We start from the raw sequence: 19,880 nt of genomic DNA, 5'->3' as shown, positions 1-19,880 counted from the left end.
AATTTCATTTTTTCACACTGAATTCTAAATTGCAAATACAAAAATAAAATTTTCAATGGAGAATTGAATATCACTTTGAATTATGGGTAAAAAAGGCATCAGAGATCAGAGACCCTGAAGGTGGTCCTGTCAGGGCGATGTGGCGGCAGCGAGCCGCTTCTCTGTGGTGTGGAGGCTGATGTGGCGCCGCAGGTGCGTGCTGGAGATGAAGGTCTTGCTGCAGTGCAGACACTTGAACTGTTTGCAGTCGCTGTGCACGCTCATGTGGACCTTCAGCGATCCTGACTGCGCGAAGCGTTTGCCGCAGTGCGTGCAGCTGTAGCGCTTCTCGCCGGTGTGCACGCTGTGGTGGCGTTTCAGGTTGCTGGAGTCAGAGAAGCGTTTCCCGCAGAGCGTGCAGGCGAACGGCTTCTCGCCCGTGTGCACCCGCATGTGGGTCTTCAGGTTCTTCAGGCACGCCAGGCTTTTCCCGCAGCGGCTGCAGATGAAGGCGCGGCCTGCAGCGTCGTCCTGGTTCCCCCCGCTGTCCTGGAGCCCCCACGCTTCCCTCCTCGGGAACACGCTCGGACCTCCACCCGCCCCCATCTGCACAGGAAGCTTTTCTACAGGTGGTGGCGCCCTCTGCTGTTGGCAGAGGAAATTCCCACTGCGCTCCGATTCAGACGGGCAGCCAGGATAAGAACCCGGGGGATTCTGGGTAATGGAACCACGCTCTGACTCAAACATCAGACAGTCATAAGCGCCAGCTTCCAGCCTCTGACTGCAGTTCAGGCTGTTCTGGGTGGAGGAGGAGGTGGAGCTGACGGCGCCGGCGTCCGCCGCTTCCTGTCTGCTGAACGGGCCGGGAGCTTTTTCCTTCAGCGTCCGTACTTCCACAATGCGGCAAAAACCATCTGCAGACCAAAAGCACACCAGAACGTCAAACTTCCCGTCTGCCGCAACCGATGTTGCACCAACGGCTGAAGCGTGAGTCTTCCTCACCCTCCGCCTCCGAGGGCGACCAGGACTCCTTGTCCTCCTCTTTGATCACCACGGCGGATTCCCCTGTGGGCTGAAGTCAGAGAAGATGAAGGCTGCAGCAGGCAGTACAAAGGCTGCTCCTCTTCCTCCTGTACTCACCATCTGCTGCGTGCTCTCCCGCGTCGACGGAGGACTCGGGTCTCCGCGGACCGGCGTTCCCTGACCGGACAACCAGGAGGGCGCCGGCTCTGACACGAGAGGTGAGAGAGGACGTGAAATTCCAGAAATCAACACTTTCTTTTTTTTTCATTCAGGTGTCCACTGTGAGAGACATTACCTAACAGAATCTAGGTATCACGTTGCATGACTTTTTAAGTTATTTATTTGTATGCTACGGCAGCAAATAAGTATTTGAACACCTCAGTATTCGGGACTACAGCCTCTGTTTGCTATTACACAGGTCAAAGGTTTCCTGTAGCTTTTCACCAGGTTTGCACACACTGCAGGAGGGATTTTGGTCCACTCCTCCACATCAGTCAGGTTTTTGGACCGTCACTGAGAAACACAGAGTTTGAGCTCCCTCCATAGATTTTCTATTGGAACCAGGTCTGGAGACGTTTCTAGGCGCCTACAGAACCTTGATGTGCTTCTTCCGGAGCTGCTCCTTGGTCATCTTAGCTGTGCTTCAGGTCCTTGTCATGTTGGAAAAACCAGCCACCACTCATCTTCAATGCTGTAACTGAAGGAAGGAGGTTGTTGCCCAAAATCTTGCAGTACATGGCCTCGGTCATCCTCTCTTTAATACAATCCCACGTGCAGAAAACCCCCCCATAGCATGATGCTAGCTTCCCATGCTTCACAGTAGGGATGGTGTTCTTGGGATGGTCCTCATCATTCTTCTTATTCCAAACACGGTGAGAGGAATAAATTAAGACCATAAAGTTATATTTTGGTCTCATCTGATCACATGACTTTCTCCCATGACTCCTCTGGATCATCCAAATGGTCAATGGCAAACTTTACACGTGCCTGGACATTTAAGCAGGGGAACCTTCCGTGCCAAGCATGATTTCAAACAATGTCTTAGTGTATTACCAACAGTAACAGCAGAAACGGTGGTCCCAGCTCTATAACGGGCATTGACCATCTCCAGCTGTGTGGTTCTGGGCTGAGTCTCACCTTTCTTAAGATCACTGAAACCCCATGAGGTCAGATCTTGCATGGAGCCCCAGTCTGAAGGAGATTGACCGTCATGTTCAGCTTCTCCCATTTTCTAATACATGTTCCATTTGCAGCAGTAGCACACAAATTATTTTCTAAAAGAAATCATGCAATGGGATTTCCACATTTGTTTTTGGGCCGTTGAAATAATTGTATGTTCAAAATCAAATAAAGTTGGATTTCAAATGTTCTTCACACGTGTAGAATCTGCAGATGTTTTTGTTTCCACATCTGCACATCTCTCTGGCTGGGTTGATAAAACTGATTCAACCATCTGAATTGATCCAAGCTTTATTATTGTATTTCTTCACAAATATGTCTAAATGTGGAACCTTGTAAATTGAAAATTCAATCGAGTGGATTGAAAGAAGCAAGACATCGTGGATCAAATCTATCTAGATTCTAGTGAATCTAATCGATTCTGGAAATTATTGTTGACACATGTCAAAATTGGTTCAAAAGGTAAATATCTATTTATCCAATAATTATGATTGTAACATCCGGTGTTGTTCCACGCACCGACGCAAGTTGATGACGTATGTGACGTGTGACGGAAATAAATAAAAGGAAAAGAGTTGTCTGACGAAGAAGCCTCTTGTAGTCCCTGAATACCCTAAATAATACGGAAGTATTACATGGTGTCAGAACGGAGCGTGCCCACATCGACCTGACGATTGACGATGGAAAGCGCCGGCGTACCGATGCCGCGAATGGATTGGGATTCCACCAATTTACCTGACGCTTGGAGAAAATTCCGCCAGCACGTGGAGCTCATGTTCTCGGGCCCGCTGCGTAATAAATCTCAGGAGGAGAAATGCAGCTACCTGTTGTTGTGGATTGGGGAGAAAGGCAGAGATGTATACAGCACGTGGACTCTCACAGCTGATCAAAGAAAGGTACTGAGAACTTATTTTGATAGATTTGAGGAATATGTCACGCCCAAAGCAAACCCAATCTTTGCACGCTATAAATTCCATGAGAAGATACAGGGAGAATGTGAAAGTTTTGATCAGTTTTTAACGGATTTAAGGCTCCTGGTTAAAGACTGTAATTACCAAAACAGCGATGAGATGATCAGAGACAGAATTGTGTTTGCAACCAACTCACCACGAGTTCGGGAAAAACTGCTGTGTCAAGGCCCCGATCTGACTCTAGAAAAAGCGATCGACATCGTTAAATCACATGAGCTGTCTCAGCAGCAACTAAAAGTAATGGCAGGTGCCACCTCCAATATTTCTTCTCAGTCTGCTCATGCAATAAGCCAAAAACCACATAAGCCAAGCTCGTCCTACCACAGATTCAAAACCTATAATAGCAATGTGACGGCTCCAAACACAGAATGTGGAGCATGTGGAAAACAACACAGCCGCATGGAGGACTGTCCAGCAAAGGGACGCCAGTGCAACAATTGCAAGAAATTTAACCACTTCGCTAAGATGTGCAGAACGCAAAGACAGCCTAAAAATACTAAATACAAGCCCAGAAAGGTGCATACTGTCATGGATGATGAGCAGCAACCAGAACTGTTCGTTGATTCTGTTACTTCATGTTACAAAGACACAGACAAAGAACAAGCCTATGCTGAAATTGAGCTAGGAAAACAGAGACACAGATTGAGTTTTAAAGTGGACACTGGTGCTCAGGCTAACATCATACCAGCCAAAATATTTCACCAGACGTTCGGGAGTGTCGCTTTACGCCCAGCAGACAGCAACCTCACTGCATTTGGTGGGCATTCACTGAAAACAGAAGGAGTCTGCAGGCTGACATGCAGACACAAAGAAAAGATCATTCCTCTGGATTTCACCATAATATGCGAAAAGGCTCCCCCTGTCCTAGGCATGCGTGCTTGTCTGGACCTCGACATAGTCAGACTAATACATGTCGTTTCTGCAGAACCCAGGAGAGGCACAAACATCCTGGAGGAGTTTCCTGATGTTTTTGACGGCGTTGGTCTATTCCCTGGAGAATGTAAGTTTCAGCTAAAACCTTCAGCTGTCCCAGTGGTATGCCCCCCCCGCCGGATCCCGCATGCCCTGCGAGACCAACTTAAAGCTGAGCTCGATGCTATGGAAAATACAGACATAATACAGAAGGTGACAGAGCCAACAGAATGGGTAAATGCCCTAGTGGTAGTGGAAAAACCCAAAACCAAGAAACTTAGGGTGTGTCTAGACCCTCGCCCACTGAACAAAGCCATCCAAAGACCCCATTACCCCCTGCCTACGTTGGATGACATCACACCGAGGCTCGCGGGTGCACAGTACTTCAGCGTACTGGATGCCAGATCTGGATACTGGGCGATAAAACTCAGTGAGGAATCATCCATGTTGACCACCTTCAATACCATCTATGGAAGATACCGGTTCAAAAGACTTCCATTTGGAATAGTTTCAGCTCAAGATGAGTTCCAGCGGAGAGTTGATGAAGCATATGAAGGGCTCTCAGGCGTTTCCGCCATTGTGGATGACATCCTGGTGTACGGCCGCACGGAAGAGGAACACAACAGGAACCTGCGTGCAGTACTAGAGAGAACCAGAGAAAAGGGCATAAAACTGAATAAGGACAAAAGCATCATCTGCGTGCCTGAGGTGAGCTATTTTGGACACAAACTAACACGGGACGGGATCCAGCCCGATCCTAATAAAGTCAAAGCCATCAAAGAAATGCCACCTCCCAGCAACAAATCTGAGTTGGAGACCATATTGGGCATGGTAACTTACCTCTCAAAGTTTGCACCCAGACTTTCAGAAGCAACAGACCCACTACGTCAGCTACTAAAGGAGAACAGTGAGTTTGTGTGGGACTCTAATCATGACGTTGCTTTTCAGCGTGTAAAAGACCTGCTGACACAGGAACCAGGTCCTGTACTAGCGTACTTTGACTGTACCAAGGATGTGAAATTGCAGGTGGATGCATCCCAATGTGGCCTAGGAGCGGTTTTGCTGCAGGACGAAAGGCCAATAGCATACGCATCCAAAGCACTGAATGACACTGAGAAAAACTATGCCCAAATAGAGAAAGAACTGTTTGCAGTGCTCTTTGGGTGTAAGCGTTTCCACCAGTACCTGTATGGGAGGCAGGTAGTTGTCGAGTCAGACCACAAGCCTTTGGAATCCATAATGCGCAAACCACTTGTCGCCGCACCACCTCGACTCCAGCGCATGATATTGCAGCTTCAAAGGTATAACATTGACATCCAACACAAGCCAGGAAAACACATCCCCGTCGCCGACACGCTGTCCAGGAAACCTATTGAGTGTGACAGCCAGACATTGTGTGAAGGAATGGACTTTCAGATTCACAGTGTAATCTGTAATGCTCCTGTGAGTGACAGAAAAATGGCAGAAATCAGAGCAGCCACCGCACAGGATGAGCAGCTGTCAAGATTGAAGCAGATGATCCAATCAGGTTGGCCAGATTCGCGCAAAAGGTGCCCAACCACCGTCGCTGAATACTGGAACCACAGACATGAGATATCTGAGGTAGATGGCATCTTGCTGAAGGGCGAAAAGATAATCATCCCTCACTCGCTCAGGACAGACATGTTGTCACGCATACATACCGGACACCTTGGGATTGAAAAATCCAAGCAGAGAGCGAGAGATGTTCTGTTCTGGCCCGGGATGGGAAAACAAATAGAAACGCTGGTTGGATCTTGCAGCATCTGTCTAGAGAGGCGTCACTCACACCAGAGAGAACCAATGATATCCCATCCTATCCCAGAGAGACCTTGGCAAGTAATAGCCACAGACCTGTTCACGTGGAACAGCCGTGACTACATAGTAGCCGTTGACTACTACAGTAGATACTTTGAAGTAGAGAAAATTGTCAGTCTTACATCAGCCGCAGTGATTACAAAGCTCAAAGCTATGTTTGCCAGGTTTGGTGTGCCCCAGACTGTCATCAGTGATAACGGACCCTGTTACAGCTCACAGGAGTTCAAAAACTTTGCACATTCATGGGACTTTGAACACATCACGAGCAGCCCATTGTACCCACAGAGCAATGGACTTGCTGAAAAGACAGTGCAGACTGCCAAAGCTCTCATGGATAAAGCTCATGCTCAAAGAGTTGACCCGTACCTGAGTCTACTGGAGTACAGGAACACACCAGTGGATGGTCTGAAGTCACCAGCCCAGTTATTGATGAGTCGTCGCTTACACTCTGTGTTACCAGCTACGGAGAAGCAGCTGCAGCCGGTCCTTTCGCCTCGCTGCACATTCCAGAGCAGACGACAATTATGTCAAAGCCGGCAGAAGCAATACTATGACAGAAGTGCCAGAGCGCTGCCTGCTCTGTCCCAAGGATCTACAATTCGATTCCAACTTCCATCTGGGACATGGAAGCCTGCAACTGTCATTGGACCAGCACCCACACAAAGATCTTACAACATTGTCACTGATGAAGGCCAGATGCTGAGGAGAAACCGACGTCACCTTCTACAGACACAAGAACCTAATCCTGAAAAAAAATGCATCTGACCCAATCAAACCTGCGAGCACCGAAACAGAGTGTTTGCAACATCCTAACGCAGACCCGTTAGAACCAGAAGAAACATCACAACTGGTTTCTACCAGATCAGGTCGCATAGTGAGACCTAGGGTTGTTCTAGATCTGTAATCAAATCAGTCGTATTCTTTAGACTGAAACCTTGTTACCAAATGTGTTATTTTAAACCTTGTAAAAACTAAAAGGAAAAAAAAACATTGGTTTAATAGTTCATCCAAACGGGATTTGAATTTGCTCCATAAGTTTTATTGCTGAGTCTGATTGCTTTCTGGTTTAGTATGGTTTACACAGTCTCGTCAGTTTGACAACTATACTGAAGTTTTTTTTTTTTAAAAACAAGGGGGATGTAACATCCGGTGTTGTTCCACGCACCGACGTAAGTTGATGACGTATGTGACGTGTGACGGAAATAAATAAAAGGAAAAGAGTTGTCTGACGAAGAAGCCTCTTGTAGTCCCTGAATACCCTAAATAATACGGAAGTATTACAATGATTTGTTACAACTTGTCTTTAATGTTTACATTTTTTATTGAAATCTTAAAGTTACCGGAGTGCAACACTCAGATTTCCCACATTCCAAGTGGTCCATGAACGGTTCTTTCTTCATAAAAGTAATGTTCACCTGTACAGATGTTTCCTGGCGGTGCCACGCGCCTCCTGGGCTCCTGGTTTGTGAGCACGTGAACTCGCGGGGGCGCGCTCGCCTGCAGTAGCGTGCCGCCACTAACGGCTGCTCTGAGCGCGGTGGCGCGCGCGGCCCGCAGCTCCGCCAGGCGCAGCTTTCTCCGCAGAGCGTCGTTCTCTTTGCGGCTCCGCGTGATCTCCAGCTGCAGCAGCGCGTACCCGCCGTCCACGAGCTCGCAGATCTCCGCCACCGCCGCGTTAGCCAGGACCTCCATGATAGAGGCTAGCTGCGCGTGGAAGGACTCGCGCGGGGACATTTCGGACCAGCGCGTGCCTCGAATCTAAAGAAAATTGGGAAGCGCCGATGTCGTGGATGTCGTTCGGCTTCGGAACTAACGGAAGTGACGTTTCGCAGACGCTGAGCGGACAGTAGCTAACACGCATGCGCATAGCTTTTTTTTTTTTTAAAGATATGTAGATACCAAAAGAAATATGCACTGTATGAATTATTTGGGTGTGCAACTAGAAGCTCAGACTCTGGAGTTGAACAGACTGTTTTAGTTTTCACTGTCAGGACTCTGCAGGTCTTTTTTTCCAGACCAAACTGGTTCGCTATGATTTGTACTCAAGTTGGAACAGGAAGTAGCTATCCCAGATTTCAGCATGAAATTACAGAAAACCTTTGGTCTGCTGAAGCTTTCACTCATTCTTTTAATTTTATTTTTTTTATTGAATCTAGGGGACCAAGCCCAGCCCCTGTAAAAAATAATAAATCAACCCACACCATACTACTCCCTCCACAAACCTTTGCAGCATTACCTGTATAGAGTAGTGGACTGAGCGAGTGTGACGTCACCCATAGAAAATGGCTTACTTACGGCTCCAAGAAAATGAAGTCTATTCAGTCGCCATTTTCCCGCAGCACGGACGCTGCCATTTGGAGCCAGACGATGTCAGCAAATGGTTATTGGTCCGCGTCGGTCTGAATCAACGTTTTTATGGCCCCTACTCCCAAACGGTGCTCTCAGGAGAATCTGTTAATCAAATGTTTTGGATGTTCAAGGTGGGGGCCAGCGAGCACCACCTACTTTTACTAAGGCATCTGATTGGCCAGTATATAATTTTAATACCCTGGCTCGCAATAAAGAAAAAATGTCATGAAAAGAATATTAAGATTAGCAAGAATATGTTAAAAAAAAGGTATCAGAGCAAGAATGATCCTGACCAGTAGAATGACTGAGTAATAGCTGTTTATTTCTCCATAGACGTCTATGGGAATTTGACCTTTTGGAGCTGGTGGGTTCTTCCTGTTTGGAATGTGAGGGGGGAGGAGTCACTCAGTCCAGCTCGCTTATGGTTCTCCATGTTTACACCTAGCCTAAAGCAGACAGGTGTCATTTCAAAGCCGCCACATTCATCCGACCTGCTGTCCTTCCCTCTTTGTTATGATGCCACTGACGGCTGACTGTGGAGCATTTAGGAGTGTGGAAATGTCAGGCGTGGACTTGTTACACAGGAGCGTCACAGACGTAGGGAGCTTGAGGATGGAGAGAACAGTACATGGAGGCAGATGATTCACTATGGCGACCCCAAAAAGAAGCAGCTAAAAGGCCAAGAAGTCTTTATTGTTAAAAACAAAAAAAAAACATGAGAGACAGTCTCAGCGTTGAAACCCACAGATGATCTCAATCTGAAGATGAAACATGTCCATCGTTTTTATTTCTATAAGATATTTAAATAAGTCCAGAATTGTAAAAATAACACAAACCAGTGAAGGCTATTATTCAGCTTTTAAACTTGAAATCATCACAAGGAAAAGAGAAGATAAATTCAAGTCCTTGGAAAAACATGAAACCAAAATCTTTCAGAAAAAGCAGAATGACTCACTTTAATATTTGTTGTTTTATTCTGAAAAGTTAAACTTAACTGGATGGGATTTCCTTTAGAAGTGTCTTTCTATCTCAAAATAAAAAAATGACGACATCACAGCAGACGAAACCGTCAAAAAAAAAATGAATGTGGCCAAAATCTCTTATGGGGCTCAAAAAGATTATTTTGAAATCCAGAAACGAAATGAAACATCCACAAGTTGGACCAACTTGGGCTCAGCACCTCCCTGTGCAACTGGAATTTCTGACAGGGAGACCACAGGCAGTTTGTGTCGGCAACAACACCTCCAGCACCATCACAATGAACACAGGGGTCCCCCAAGGCTGTGTGCTGAGCCCCCTTCTCTTCACTCTGCTGACTCACAACTGCACCCCAACATCAAGCTCCAACCTCTTCATCAAGTTTGCGGATGAGACAACAGTGGTGGGTCTCATCAACAACAACGACGACGAGACCCCCTACAGGAGTGAGGTGAACAGGCTGGCTCTGTGGTGCAAAGACAACAATCTCCACCTGAAAGTGGAGAAGACAAAGGAGATGGTTGTGGACTTCAGAAGAACTCACACCCAGCCCGCTCCACTGATCGTCAATGGTGCTGCTGTGGAAAGGGTGAGCTGCACCAAATTCCTGGGGGTGTACATCTCCGACGACCTGTCTTGGAACCACAACACTGCATCACTGGCCAAGAAATCCCAACAACGCCTGTACTTCCTCCGCAAACTGAAGAGGGCCAGAGCTTCAACCCCCCATCATGCAGACCTTTTACAGGGGCGCCATCCTGACCAGCTGCATCACCGTGTGGTACGGAGCCTGCAACGCGTTCTGCCGGAAGACTCTGCAGCACATTGTGAAAACAGCTGAGAAGATCGTTGGTGTCCCTGTCACTGGCCTCTGGGACATTTATCATTCCCGCCAAGCCGTCAGGATTGCATGGGACCCCTCACACCCATCCCAGAGTCACTTCCTCCTGCTGCCACCAGGCCAGAACCAGCAGACTCACGGACAGTTTCCTCCATCAGGCAATAAGGAAACTCAACTCCCTCCCTGCCCTCCCCCCTCTGGCCCCTCCACTCCCTGCTAGAAACTTATACTGAAATACGTTCACACCTGCATCAGAACATCATCTTCACCAAAGACTGCCATCACTGACTCCTCTGCTTACTCTTCTCTTTAAACTGTCACTTTAACCATCTCATTGCTCTTTTGCACTATTTACATTGCTGTTATTATTCTTGTAATTGTTATTTTATTATTTTCTAAGCTGCTTGCACTGTGGGGCGAGAGGAAAGTCATTTCATCTGTGCTGTATGTCATGTGTATGCAGCTTATTTGACAAGAAAGCTGACTTTGACTTGACTTTGGAAACCAAAACATTTATATTCAATGGGAGTGTTAGAGTTATTATGGGATGGCCACAGGACCTACGGTTTGGAAGGCATTTTGTGGCAAAGTGTAAATTTGACATTTTTCCACAATATGGGAAACAAAAACTGTTGTTCAAGCAATGCACACTCAAGTTTACAACTTAAGTGTTGCTGACCTTTGACCTCGGGAAGAGGCCGCCATCTTGAATAAAAAAAAAAACACCTTTACCTCCAGCTAGTTGTGTGTATTGGCAAGAGTACGGTTAAATCTTCACTGTAAATCAGATAACTGGTTTAAAGCAATACTAAAATCCATTTTGCCATTCCATCTTTTATGTTTCCATTGACTATAGCGAGGTGATCGCTACTCCAGGCGGCTGAGAGAGCCGCTGTCTGCCGCCGGAGCGGCATAGTGATCTCCGACAGTGGAGCACGCTATGCCAGGCAGCTGTCTGGCCGGCCGACAGAGAGCCGCTGCGGTATGGCATAGCAGCAAGCTCAGTCATCCTAAATCTTTTTTTTTTTTTTTTCATCAAGACAATAATAAATAGATGCCCTAGTTTGATTCTTGTTTTTATTTTCCCCCTCTTGAATTACTGCGGGGTCACAGAGACATGGAAGTAGCGGCAGAAAGCAGCTGTATGAAGTGTGTGCGAGTGTGTATGACGCTTTTTAAAGTACATAAACATCCTCCGTGTCTTCCATGCATAATGAGATATAAACAGACAGAAATGAGAAGGTATCTGCTGTAAATCCAAGTATTTTGTGTGGGAATTAATGAATTACTTTTTTACCCATGTCAGGTCACGGGCTGCGTGGAGAAGCTTGGTGTAGGCGGTGTAAAAAACCAGAGTGAAGGCTGCAAACCAGCAGCTTCCTGAACTTTTCCTCCTCAGGACTTTTTGTTCATCTATTCCCAAAGAATCTTTGGATTTCCGAATTTGAGCCACGGTTAGTTCTGGAAATGAAACTTGTTGGATGTCAGATCTGTGAACTTAAAACCTATTACAGGTGAACTGAATTCCATTTAGGTTTGGGAATTTTTCAATGTTTCCGTCTTTTCTTTCAATGCCTTTCAGAATTGTAGTATTGGATTGAAGCTAGAACATTTCACTTGTTTTTTTCTTCATTCAAAACTTTATAAAGCTTGTGTGGGCCAAAAATACAGTGAACAACCTGTTGTGTCTGGGTTGTACCCATTGACTGTATCTGAGAACTGGACTGAGCGAGTGTGACGTCAAATGTGCGACCAAATGGTTTCCTTCAGGCTCCAACCAGATGAAGTCAATTCTGGCGCCTTTTTTTCCTCAATCACCGTGTCCAGAAATCCTCTGGACACAGTGATTGGGTCTGCTTGCCATCGTATCTATGGCAGCGGGTTTGGACAGAGAGGGGGGAGGGGTCACTCAATCCAGTCTATTTAAATCAATGGTTGTAAGTCACATAAACGGTCTTTGGGTCTTTTTATTTGATCAGGGAACAAAATGTAAACATCAAACTTTCCGTTTCTCTTTGTTGATCGTTTTACGCCAAGTTTTTAACCCTCTTCTGAAAGTTACACGCTTATCCAACAGCTGAATTTTTCTTTTACTAAATCTGTTTGTATTTTTAAGCAGAAAAATGGTCTTAAACCAAAACTATAAACGTTTATTTCTTGGTTTGCAAACTGTTATTCTATAAAAGGTTTGACTTTTTCTGGAGTGACTTAAAAAATGAACAGAAAGTCATTTGTGACGCTCACAGAGAGGTCTGGCCGGTTTGGGCGGGTGGGGTCCAGCTGCTGGGGTGGGACTTCTTCGCGTGCAGCTTCAGGCTGTATTTGATCATGAAGCTCTTGGAGCAGAGCTTGCAGGTGTACGGCCGCTCGCCGGTGTGAACGTTTTGGTGCGACTTCAGGTGTGCAGACTGGGTGAACTTCTTGCCGCACTGACTGCAGGAGAAAGGCCGCTCGCCTGTGTGGATCCTCATGTGGACCTCCAGGTTCTGCGCGCTGGCGTACGTTTTGTTGCACATGGAGCAGATGAAGCGCTTCCTGTGGAGACCGGCGCCCGGCTGCCCGGCGAGGAGCTGTGGCGGGCCCGTCTGGTCCCCGTAGAGCCCTAAGTTCACAGCGCCGGCGTCGCACTCGAACACTGAACTCCTGCTGTCGGACAGCTGGCCGTCTGCGGGGGAGGAGCCAGAGATGCTGACTACCTTCAGTCCGAACGCGTCACCACTGTCATTCGGGACAAACGTGCCAAAAGCCACCGAGCCTTTAGGCTGTTTGGACCACACCGAATCCACGCTCAGGTCCAGTTCCGCTCGGCTGGATGGGGATTGAGCTTCCATTAGAGTGCTGCTGCTGAAACACATCTGAGACGAGAAAGAACAGACGGACTCGCCACCGTCCGCGGAGACGCCCTCCACCAGCTGAGAGGAGCAGCCCGGCCCGCCGGTGGGCCCGTCCAGAGTGTAAATTGGAAGCTTGGCCTGCGCCGCGGGGGGTGATGACATCACGTCCATCTGATCCGACAGCTCTTCTGAATCCTCTGTCCTGCAACTGCGTCTTCTCTTTCTGCTGATCGCGGTCGACGTGGCGCCCCCTCTGGCTGCGCTCCTCTCAGCAGACGCCCTGTCACCTGAAATTTACAACGATCGACCATGTGGGTCAGAGCAGGTAGATGGACCAGAGGGACACCAAGAAATCCACACACAGCATTAATGTCTGGACACCAAACTATTGAGCAGAAAAATAATTTTTGATTAGCTTTTGATGGAATAAGCTCCGCCTCCATCATGAGGTAGCTGGGATAGAATCGAGGAACCTCTATGATTCTCCACAGAAATATCGTGGATGGATGGATTTTACAGCAAAATCCAGACTAAAAGAAAATGAATGACGAAAATGGAGACATGTTTTCCCTCTAATGATAAAATCTCTGTGGTTTTTTTTAAGGATGGATATTTTAAAACAAAACAGAATGCTTTTTTGTTCTTTAGATTTGGAAAGATGGATTTCAGTTTTTGTTAAAAGAGGGAATCCCATAGACGTCTGCATTTCCATCAACACCTGAGGACATCAGGAACGTTTAACACCGGTTCATTCATGTTACTTTTATCAAATGTATCTTTTTATAGGACAAACTGGATTAAAAATCCCACAGAAAGTCATTCCTATGATCTATGTGCGCCACAAATGTCTAACAGTGGACGTCTTAAACACACATGTTCACCCTGATTTAAAAAAAAGCTTTGGAACGAGCTCAAATTCTAACACTTCAACCACTGTGCTGTACAGTTGGTTAGAGGTTTGAAAAGTAAATTCATGTTTACTTCTATGTCTAGCTACAAACAGAGTAATGTTGTGTACTCTATCCACTGCAAAGAGAACTGCAATGAACAGTATACACAAGCAGCTTTACCAACATCGCAGAGCCAACCCAAGTGGACCTGAGTCTGCAGTGCATCTCCACCTGAAGGCCACAAACCACTCGTTCGAGGACAGTGAAGTCAGAATTCCAGCCAGAGAGAAAGGATGGTTCGAGCGAGGAGTGAAAGAAGCCATTTTTGTCAAGAAGGATAAACCTTCTCTTAATAAGAACGGTGGTCTCAGGTATATTCTTCCATCCATCTACGGCAGTGTTCTGAAACCTAAACAAACCAAACCAGTTCCAGCTGGGTCGTTAACAGCTATAAGAGATGACCAGTTTGGGGAGGGAGTCACTGGCTCCCCAACCCCCAGCTGAGGACAAAGGACTATTAACGTCCTGAAACCATGTAGGCTAAGTTGACAATACCATCCAGTTTCAGGTCTGACTCCTCCCACATGAGCGCATATATACCAGCTCTTTTACCAGCTAATTCAGACAAGACAAAGCCTCTTGGATAAGAGGTGAAATGTCTTCTAATTTAAAATAAACTAAGTCCAGATGACAACCCCTAAACCTACTACTATGATGGAATCAACCTGGATGAATGAGAGTCTTTATAGACAAAAATTCACGTTTATGTTCACATGGGAAAGTTTGGTCTGTTTTCTCTGATTACACCCCTCCCGCCTCCCTTTCATTCACCTTCATCCTCAGTGTCGTTACTGTCAGAGTCTTCGTCTTTGATCAACACCACTTCAGGAAGCTGCAGGCACAACAAAATCATCATCATCATCATGATCAGTGAGTTCAAGAGACGAAAAAGCAAATGATTTCTCTGTTAGATGTTTTGTTTCAATCCTAAAATTGAAAATGATTGATCAGAACAGCTCGATCTTTTTCCATCTTGGTTGTTGGTTATTAGTTAACCCATTTCTTCAAAGCAAAGGAGAGAATGACTTCATCACAGTTTCTACGCCCAATGGAGTCATTAACCAGAGAAAGTGTCTTTCTGCCTGCTGCAGTGATGCCACTGAGAAGAAAAGCATGAAATGATTCTAGTGAGGAGTTTTTGGCGCTTGTTTTCCAAAAACTCAAACTCCACAAACACGGAATTTCATTAAATATCTGCTCTTTGAAAGGAGGCTAAGTAGAGCTTTTAGAAAATAAATCCGATCTCTAAACATGTACACATCAATGCATTGACATGAGATACACACAAAAATATGAAGGTTTCTGCTGTAAATCAAAATATTGCTCCCATCCCTGTATATAATAAGTTATCACGTGAATTATTGTTTCGTGGGAACGGATTACTACAGCGTGGGAACGAATTAATTACTTCGTGGGAACCAATTACATTTTATTTTATTTTTTTTTACTCGTCAGGCTCCGTACAAAGGAATAGAGAAAAAAAGAACCCAAAAGGTATGGAAGCCCAGAAGGGCCACGTGGAAAACTTTTTGCTGTAATTTCACAAGAATAACCTTATTATGACGGTGTACCTACAACGGTCCTATAACGGTTTAATTTTCACATTTTTTATGGTTTATGATGAACAATATTTCTGTTACCACGGACTCAATAAAAGTATTTAAAAACCTTTACCAGTCCCGCGTGAGCGTGTTCAGCCAGGTGTGCCGTCCGCGGTGTTACAGGCTGCTCCCGCTCCGCCCCGGCAGCTCCTCCATGACCTCCGCAGGCAGCAGCGGCGGCCCCCCTGAACCCATCCCGCTCTCGAGGCGACGCATCCGGCCGCAGGACCTTATCCGCGAACGGCGCCGGTTCCATTCCTTCCGCAGCCGCACGCGGCCCGCTGCTCCCGCGGACCACGATGGACTCGATGAGCTGCAGCTTTTTCTTCAGGTCCTCGTTCTCCTTATGGCTGCGGCTGATCTCCATCTGCAGCACCGCGTAGCCTTCGTTCACCAGCTCGCAGATCTCCGCCACCGCCGCCTTGGTCAGCGCCCCCATGATGACGGCCAGCTGCTCCTGGAGGGCTCTGCTGCTTAAAACAGACATCCCACCGCGCGAGCAGAACCCCAACTCACCCGAAAAACCTTCCGCCGAACCGCGTGAAGCTAAAACAAACGCCGGACGAGCAACAGACGACGGCTCTGGACCTCTAATGGACCACAAACAAGGAGGCGTCATTCCGACTTGTTGATGTCATATCCGGAATTTTTCAAAATAAGACCCCAAAACAATTTAGAAATGGTTCTGTTGGAATAATGTATATAAGTTATCTCACATTTGCTTTTTATGCAAATACATATAGGTGATATAATCATGTTTGCAGAAGTGTCTGTGTCCAACTCTGTTTCACAGGAAGGTGGAGGTGAAACCCGTGGGAGAAAACGTTTATCTTTCCAGTATCTTCCTGCAGCTTGTTAGCTGTGCTTAGAATGAATCGAAGGACGCTCTGTGTTAGTTTATCCGTGAGAAAAGGCTTTGCAGGTCTGAAGATGATGTGAGAAGGCTGAGATAGACATGTCGTAATTCATGTTTTCTGATGGCACTGCAGCTGTGTTTTTATCTATTTCCCCTCCTTAGAGCTCAGCGCACATGTAAATTAGGGAAAACTCAAAACAACTTAATAAAAGGGAAGAGCAGCAGAATATGCGCCAGGAGTGGAGAGAGATTGTTTACTGGGTAGATCTCTGTCTGCTCTCCTCGTAAAGGTACCTTAGTCTGTTTGTCTTTTTTCCTTTTTGAATTGTTCTGACGTTGCAGGTTGTTTTAAACTAACAGGTTCTAAAAAGTTTAAATAAAAAACTGTGGAAACATTTGCAAGAAAAATCTTGTTTTTCAGTATGATAAATATATGAAATGACTGTTACTCAGTAGAAGTAAACGTCCACATGAAATATCACAGGAAAGGATTTCAAAAAGTTTATTATTGAATTTGCTGATTTTATACATGTTTAATTAGTCATGTTAAACAAATTAATAATTCCAATTTTTCATTTTTGCAATAAAAATACAAATGAATGAATCTGAGGAACTTGTTAAAAGCAATAAGAACACAGTGATATTTAATGAGAAACATTTCACAAAAATGGAATGTCTTTCTCTCTCTCTCTCTCTTATATATATATATATATATATATATATATATATATATATATATATATATATATATATATATATATATATAGCGGAAAACACTTTATTTTGAACTAAACTTATCTTGCAGTGGCAAAATTAGCATTTACAACTTAAGTTCAGTAAATTTGGAATAAAATGTCCAAAGACAAGTTATTCTGTTTAAAAATAAATAAATAAATAAAGTATTTGTGTCCTTGACCTGTTATAATTTCATTTTAGTACAATTTTGACAAATGTATTTGGTGCGACTGAGTTTTGGAAAGTGTTTGGAAACTTTTTTTGGGGACACCAATCGGACATATTTGCAAAAAGGTTGACCAATCAGAGTCCAAGTTTAGTCTTTGAATTGATGTTGCAGTCAGCCCTGAGGTTCTGTGTTGGTTCAGACCGGGCCTGTCGGTTCTGCCGCATGGTGTTTCTGCTGGTGGATCCTCAGGTTCTGCTTCCCAGCGAACCTCTTCCCGCACCGCTCGCAGGCGAAGGGCCGCTCGCCCGTGTGGACGCTCTGGTGCGTCTTCAGGTGGCCTGACTGCGTGAAGCGCTTCCCGCACTGAGCACAGCTGTAAGGGCGCTCGCCGGTGTGAACGCGCACATGTGTCTCCAGACTCCGTGAGGACGTGAAGAACTTCCCGCAGTAGCTGCAGACAAAGCGCCTGTCCCTGCAGTACCTGTTGAGGTCCAGCGGGTCGAGTCTAGACCTGCCGAGACCCAGGAGCGCTGGTCCTTGGTGATCTGGTTTTAGGTAAGACCTATGAGTGACAGGCAGAAGGTTTGAGGAGCGCTGATTGGTCCATGAGGAGCTGGGGTCCATCTCAGAATCATATGGGAGGGAGCTAATGAGGGCCGATCCACAGTTCTGCTCAGACGGGCCAGGAAGTGAAGCTGGGCTCCTTCGTGAGCCGAGCAGAAACTGCTGCCGCGTCTCGCCATCCGACTCCAATTCAAACCCAACATCCGTGGAGCTGCCTTCGGCAACCTCAACAGGACCCGGGGGCGATGCCTGCCTTGTCAGTCCATCCCCATCCTGGTCCCAGGGCCGCAAGTCGACATCTGTGACCTTTACCCCAGAGGGCCCCGCTTCCCTGTCATCCACCCCTGATGGTACAGCCTCTGTTCCTGCAGACAAAAATACATTAACAAGTCTTTCCCCTTCAGATCAGACAAAAATATTTTTGGGAACACAGGAAGTGATGGTTATTCTATCACAGTTTTCCTGCATTCATTGCCATGACGACATGCATGTTTGAGGAAGCAGAGCCTCCTCCCAATCCCATCATGAGTGCATCTTTTCCGTGAACAGTTACCAACCATCGCTGCTCAGAAGCAGCTCTCCTGCCACTGTGTCTCCCTCCTTCGCCTCTCCATCTTCCTTGATGACAACAACACCCTGCTGCATGCTGATTGGCTCCTCTGCAGCAGCTGTCAGTGGATCCTGAGGAAATGAAATCATTCAAAGGCTGTTGTTGGCTCTCCGTCAGCAGACATCAGAAGACTTTTAAATGAACAATTATAACTGAATATCTGTTGATTCCACTTAATCAGAACTTTTTAGTGTTTTGATGTGGCCTGGCTGTAATCTGAAGCAGAGATGAAGCAGCTGCTTCTCACCTCTCTTCTGTCAGGACTCTCCTCCAGAACCGGAACCTGTCCACATCCTGGGAGGGTGGACAGCTTGGGCTGCGTGGAGGAGCCGGGTCCAGCTGGAGAGGAAGCCAAAGGAAATTCACGTGGGACTATTTATTTATTTACTTCTTTTTAATTAGAAGGTCTGATTGTTCCACTTATTTTTTAAAAATTGTTAAAGTCATATATCTTGATAAAAAAAAAAACATAAATCCCCAACAGGTGCAAAGCAACGAATTATTTTTTGTAGTTAGGTTTGGTGGGAATCCTTCCGCCAATATATCGCAGCCGCATCACCACCGAGAGGAGACGGATGACAGAAACCCGCTGGTTCCGTCCATTAAGAGAAAAACAGCATTTGTTTCTCACCGAGGTTAAATTCCGGCCGACTGCCGCCGCTCTGCCTGCCCTCCGCATCCTCCTCCGCCCGGCTGCCGCCCGAAATCGCAGCGTCTCGGTTCTTCCGAGCGATGATGGACTCGATGAGCTCCAGCTTCATCCGCAGCGCCTCGTTCTCTTTGTGGCTGCGGCTGATCTCCAGCTGCAACACGGCGTAGCTGTCGTCCACCAGCTCGCAGATCTCCGTCACCGCCGCTTTGGTCAGCGCCTCCATGATGGACAGGAGCTGGGAGTGAAATGCCCGGAAAGTCGCCATTCCGGCGGAATGTCCGCCTCTGTTTATCCACGGGGGGAAACGCTCTCTGCTTCCGTTTACAGACCGAGCCGCAGTACACCTGCCGGCGGAGAACACCGAAGCTTCGACGGAGCGTCGCTGTTCGGACAGCTGCCTTCCCAGTTCACACGAGCTTCATCCGCTTCCGTAATAATATTTTCACAATAAAAGTTTGAAGGCTCTGCTGTGGTGCTTCATTTTACCTTTTACACTAACTGTCAGTTAGTAGACAGACCCTAACTCAAATAGTGATTTCCTCTGGCTTGACAGAAAATTGAAATGATTGCCAAGTTAATATATTTTTTGTTGTGTGGCAATCAAACATTTTGCACCGATAATTTCAAATGTTCTTCATTGTAAAGCATTGGTATACACTCACGATGTGGTAAAAAAAAAAACATAAAAAACAGACTATAAATAAATAATTGCTTCTAAAACTATTTTTGTTTTGTTTTAATCTCTTTTTTAGTGTTAAAGTTTTTAATGAATCTTTTTTGTTGCTAAATAATCTTTTAACCAACGTAATTAGTTGTTTATAAGTTTGTAAGTTTTCTCTTC

The 19,880-nt window shown here is 46.1% G+C and overlaps 1 protein-coding gene across 1 annotated transcript; it reads right to left on the bottom strand.

Moving 5' to 3' along the window:
* Positions 1-129: 129 nt before the first annotated feature.
* LOC101163766 lies at positions 130-19,504 on the bottom strand. The gene is made up of 15 exons (XM_023964924.1): positions 19,019-19,504; positions 18,635-18,726; positions 18,335-18,458; positions 17,415-18,142; positions 15,527-16,084; positions 14,624-14,684; positions 12,311-13,189; positions 10,940-11,045; positions 9,991-10,042; positions 9,772-9,858; positions 9,598-9,720; positions 7,316-7,658; positions 1,120-1,208; positions 982-1,051; positions 130-893 (listed from the first exon to the last, which is right to left on the bottom strand). The coding sequence occupies exons 1-15, from the start codon at positions 19,302-19,304 to the stop codon at positions 130-132; spliced, it is 4,362 nt and encodes a 1,453-aa protein (XP_023820692.1). The 5' UTR covers positions 19,305-19,504.
* Between the last annotated feature and the right edge of the window lie 376 nt (positions 19,505-19,880).

Source organism: Oryzias latipes, chromosome 17 (assembly GCF_002234675.1).
Source record: "Oryzias latipes chromosome 17, ASM223467v1".
NCBI classification, from domain to species: Eukaryota; Metazoa; Chordata; class Actinopteri; order Beloniformes; family Adrianichthyidae; genus Oryzias; species Oryzias latipes.
This window is presented reverse-complemented; position numbering and strand designations above follow the sequence as displayed.

Coding starts and splice junctions, on each gene's coding strand:
- LOC101163766 (XM_023964924.1), bottom strand. CDS start 19,304: ATGGCGACTTTCCGGGCATTTCACTCCCAGCTCCTGTCCATCATGGAG. Junction 18,143..18,334: donor GCTGCTTCTGAGCAGCGATG/GTTGGTAACTGT, acceptor TTTTGTCTGCAG/GAACAGAGGCTGTACCATCA. Junction 16,085..17,414: donor CGGCAGAACCGACAGGCCCG/GTCTGAACCAAC, acceptor CGGATATGACAT/CAACAAGTCGGAATGACGCC.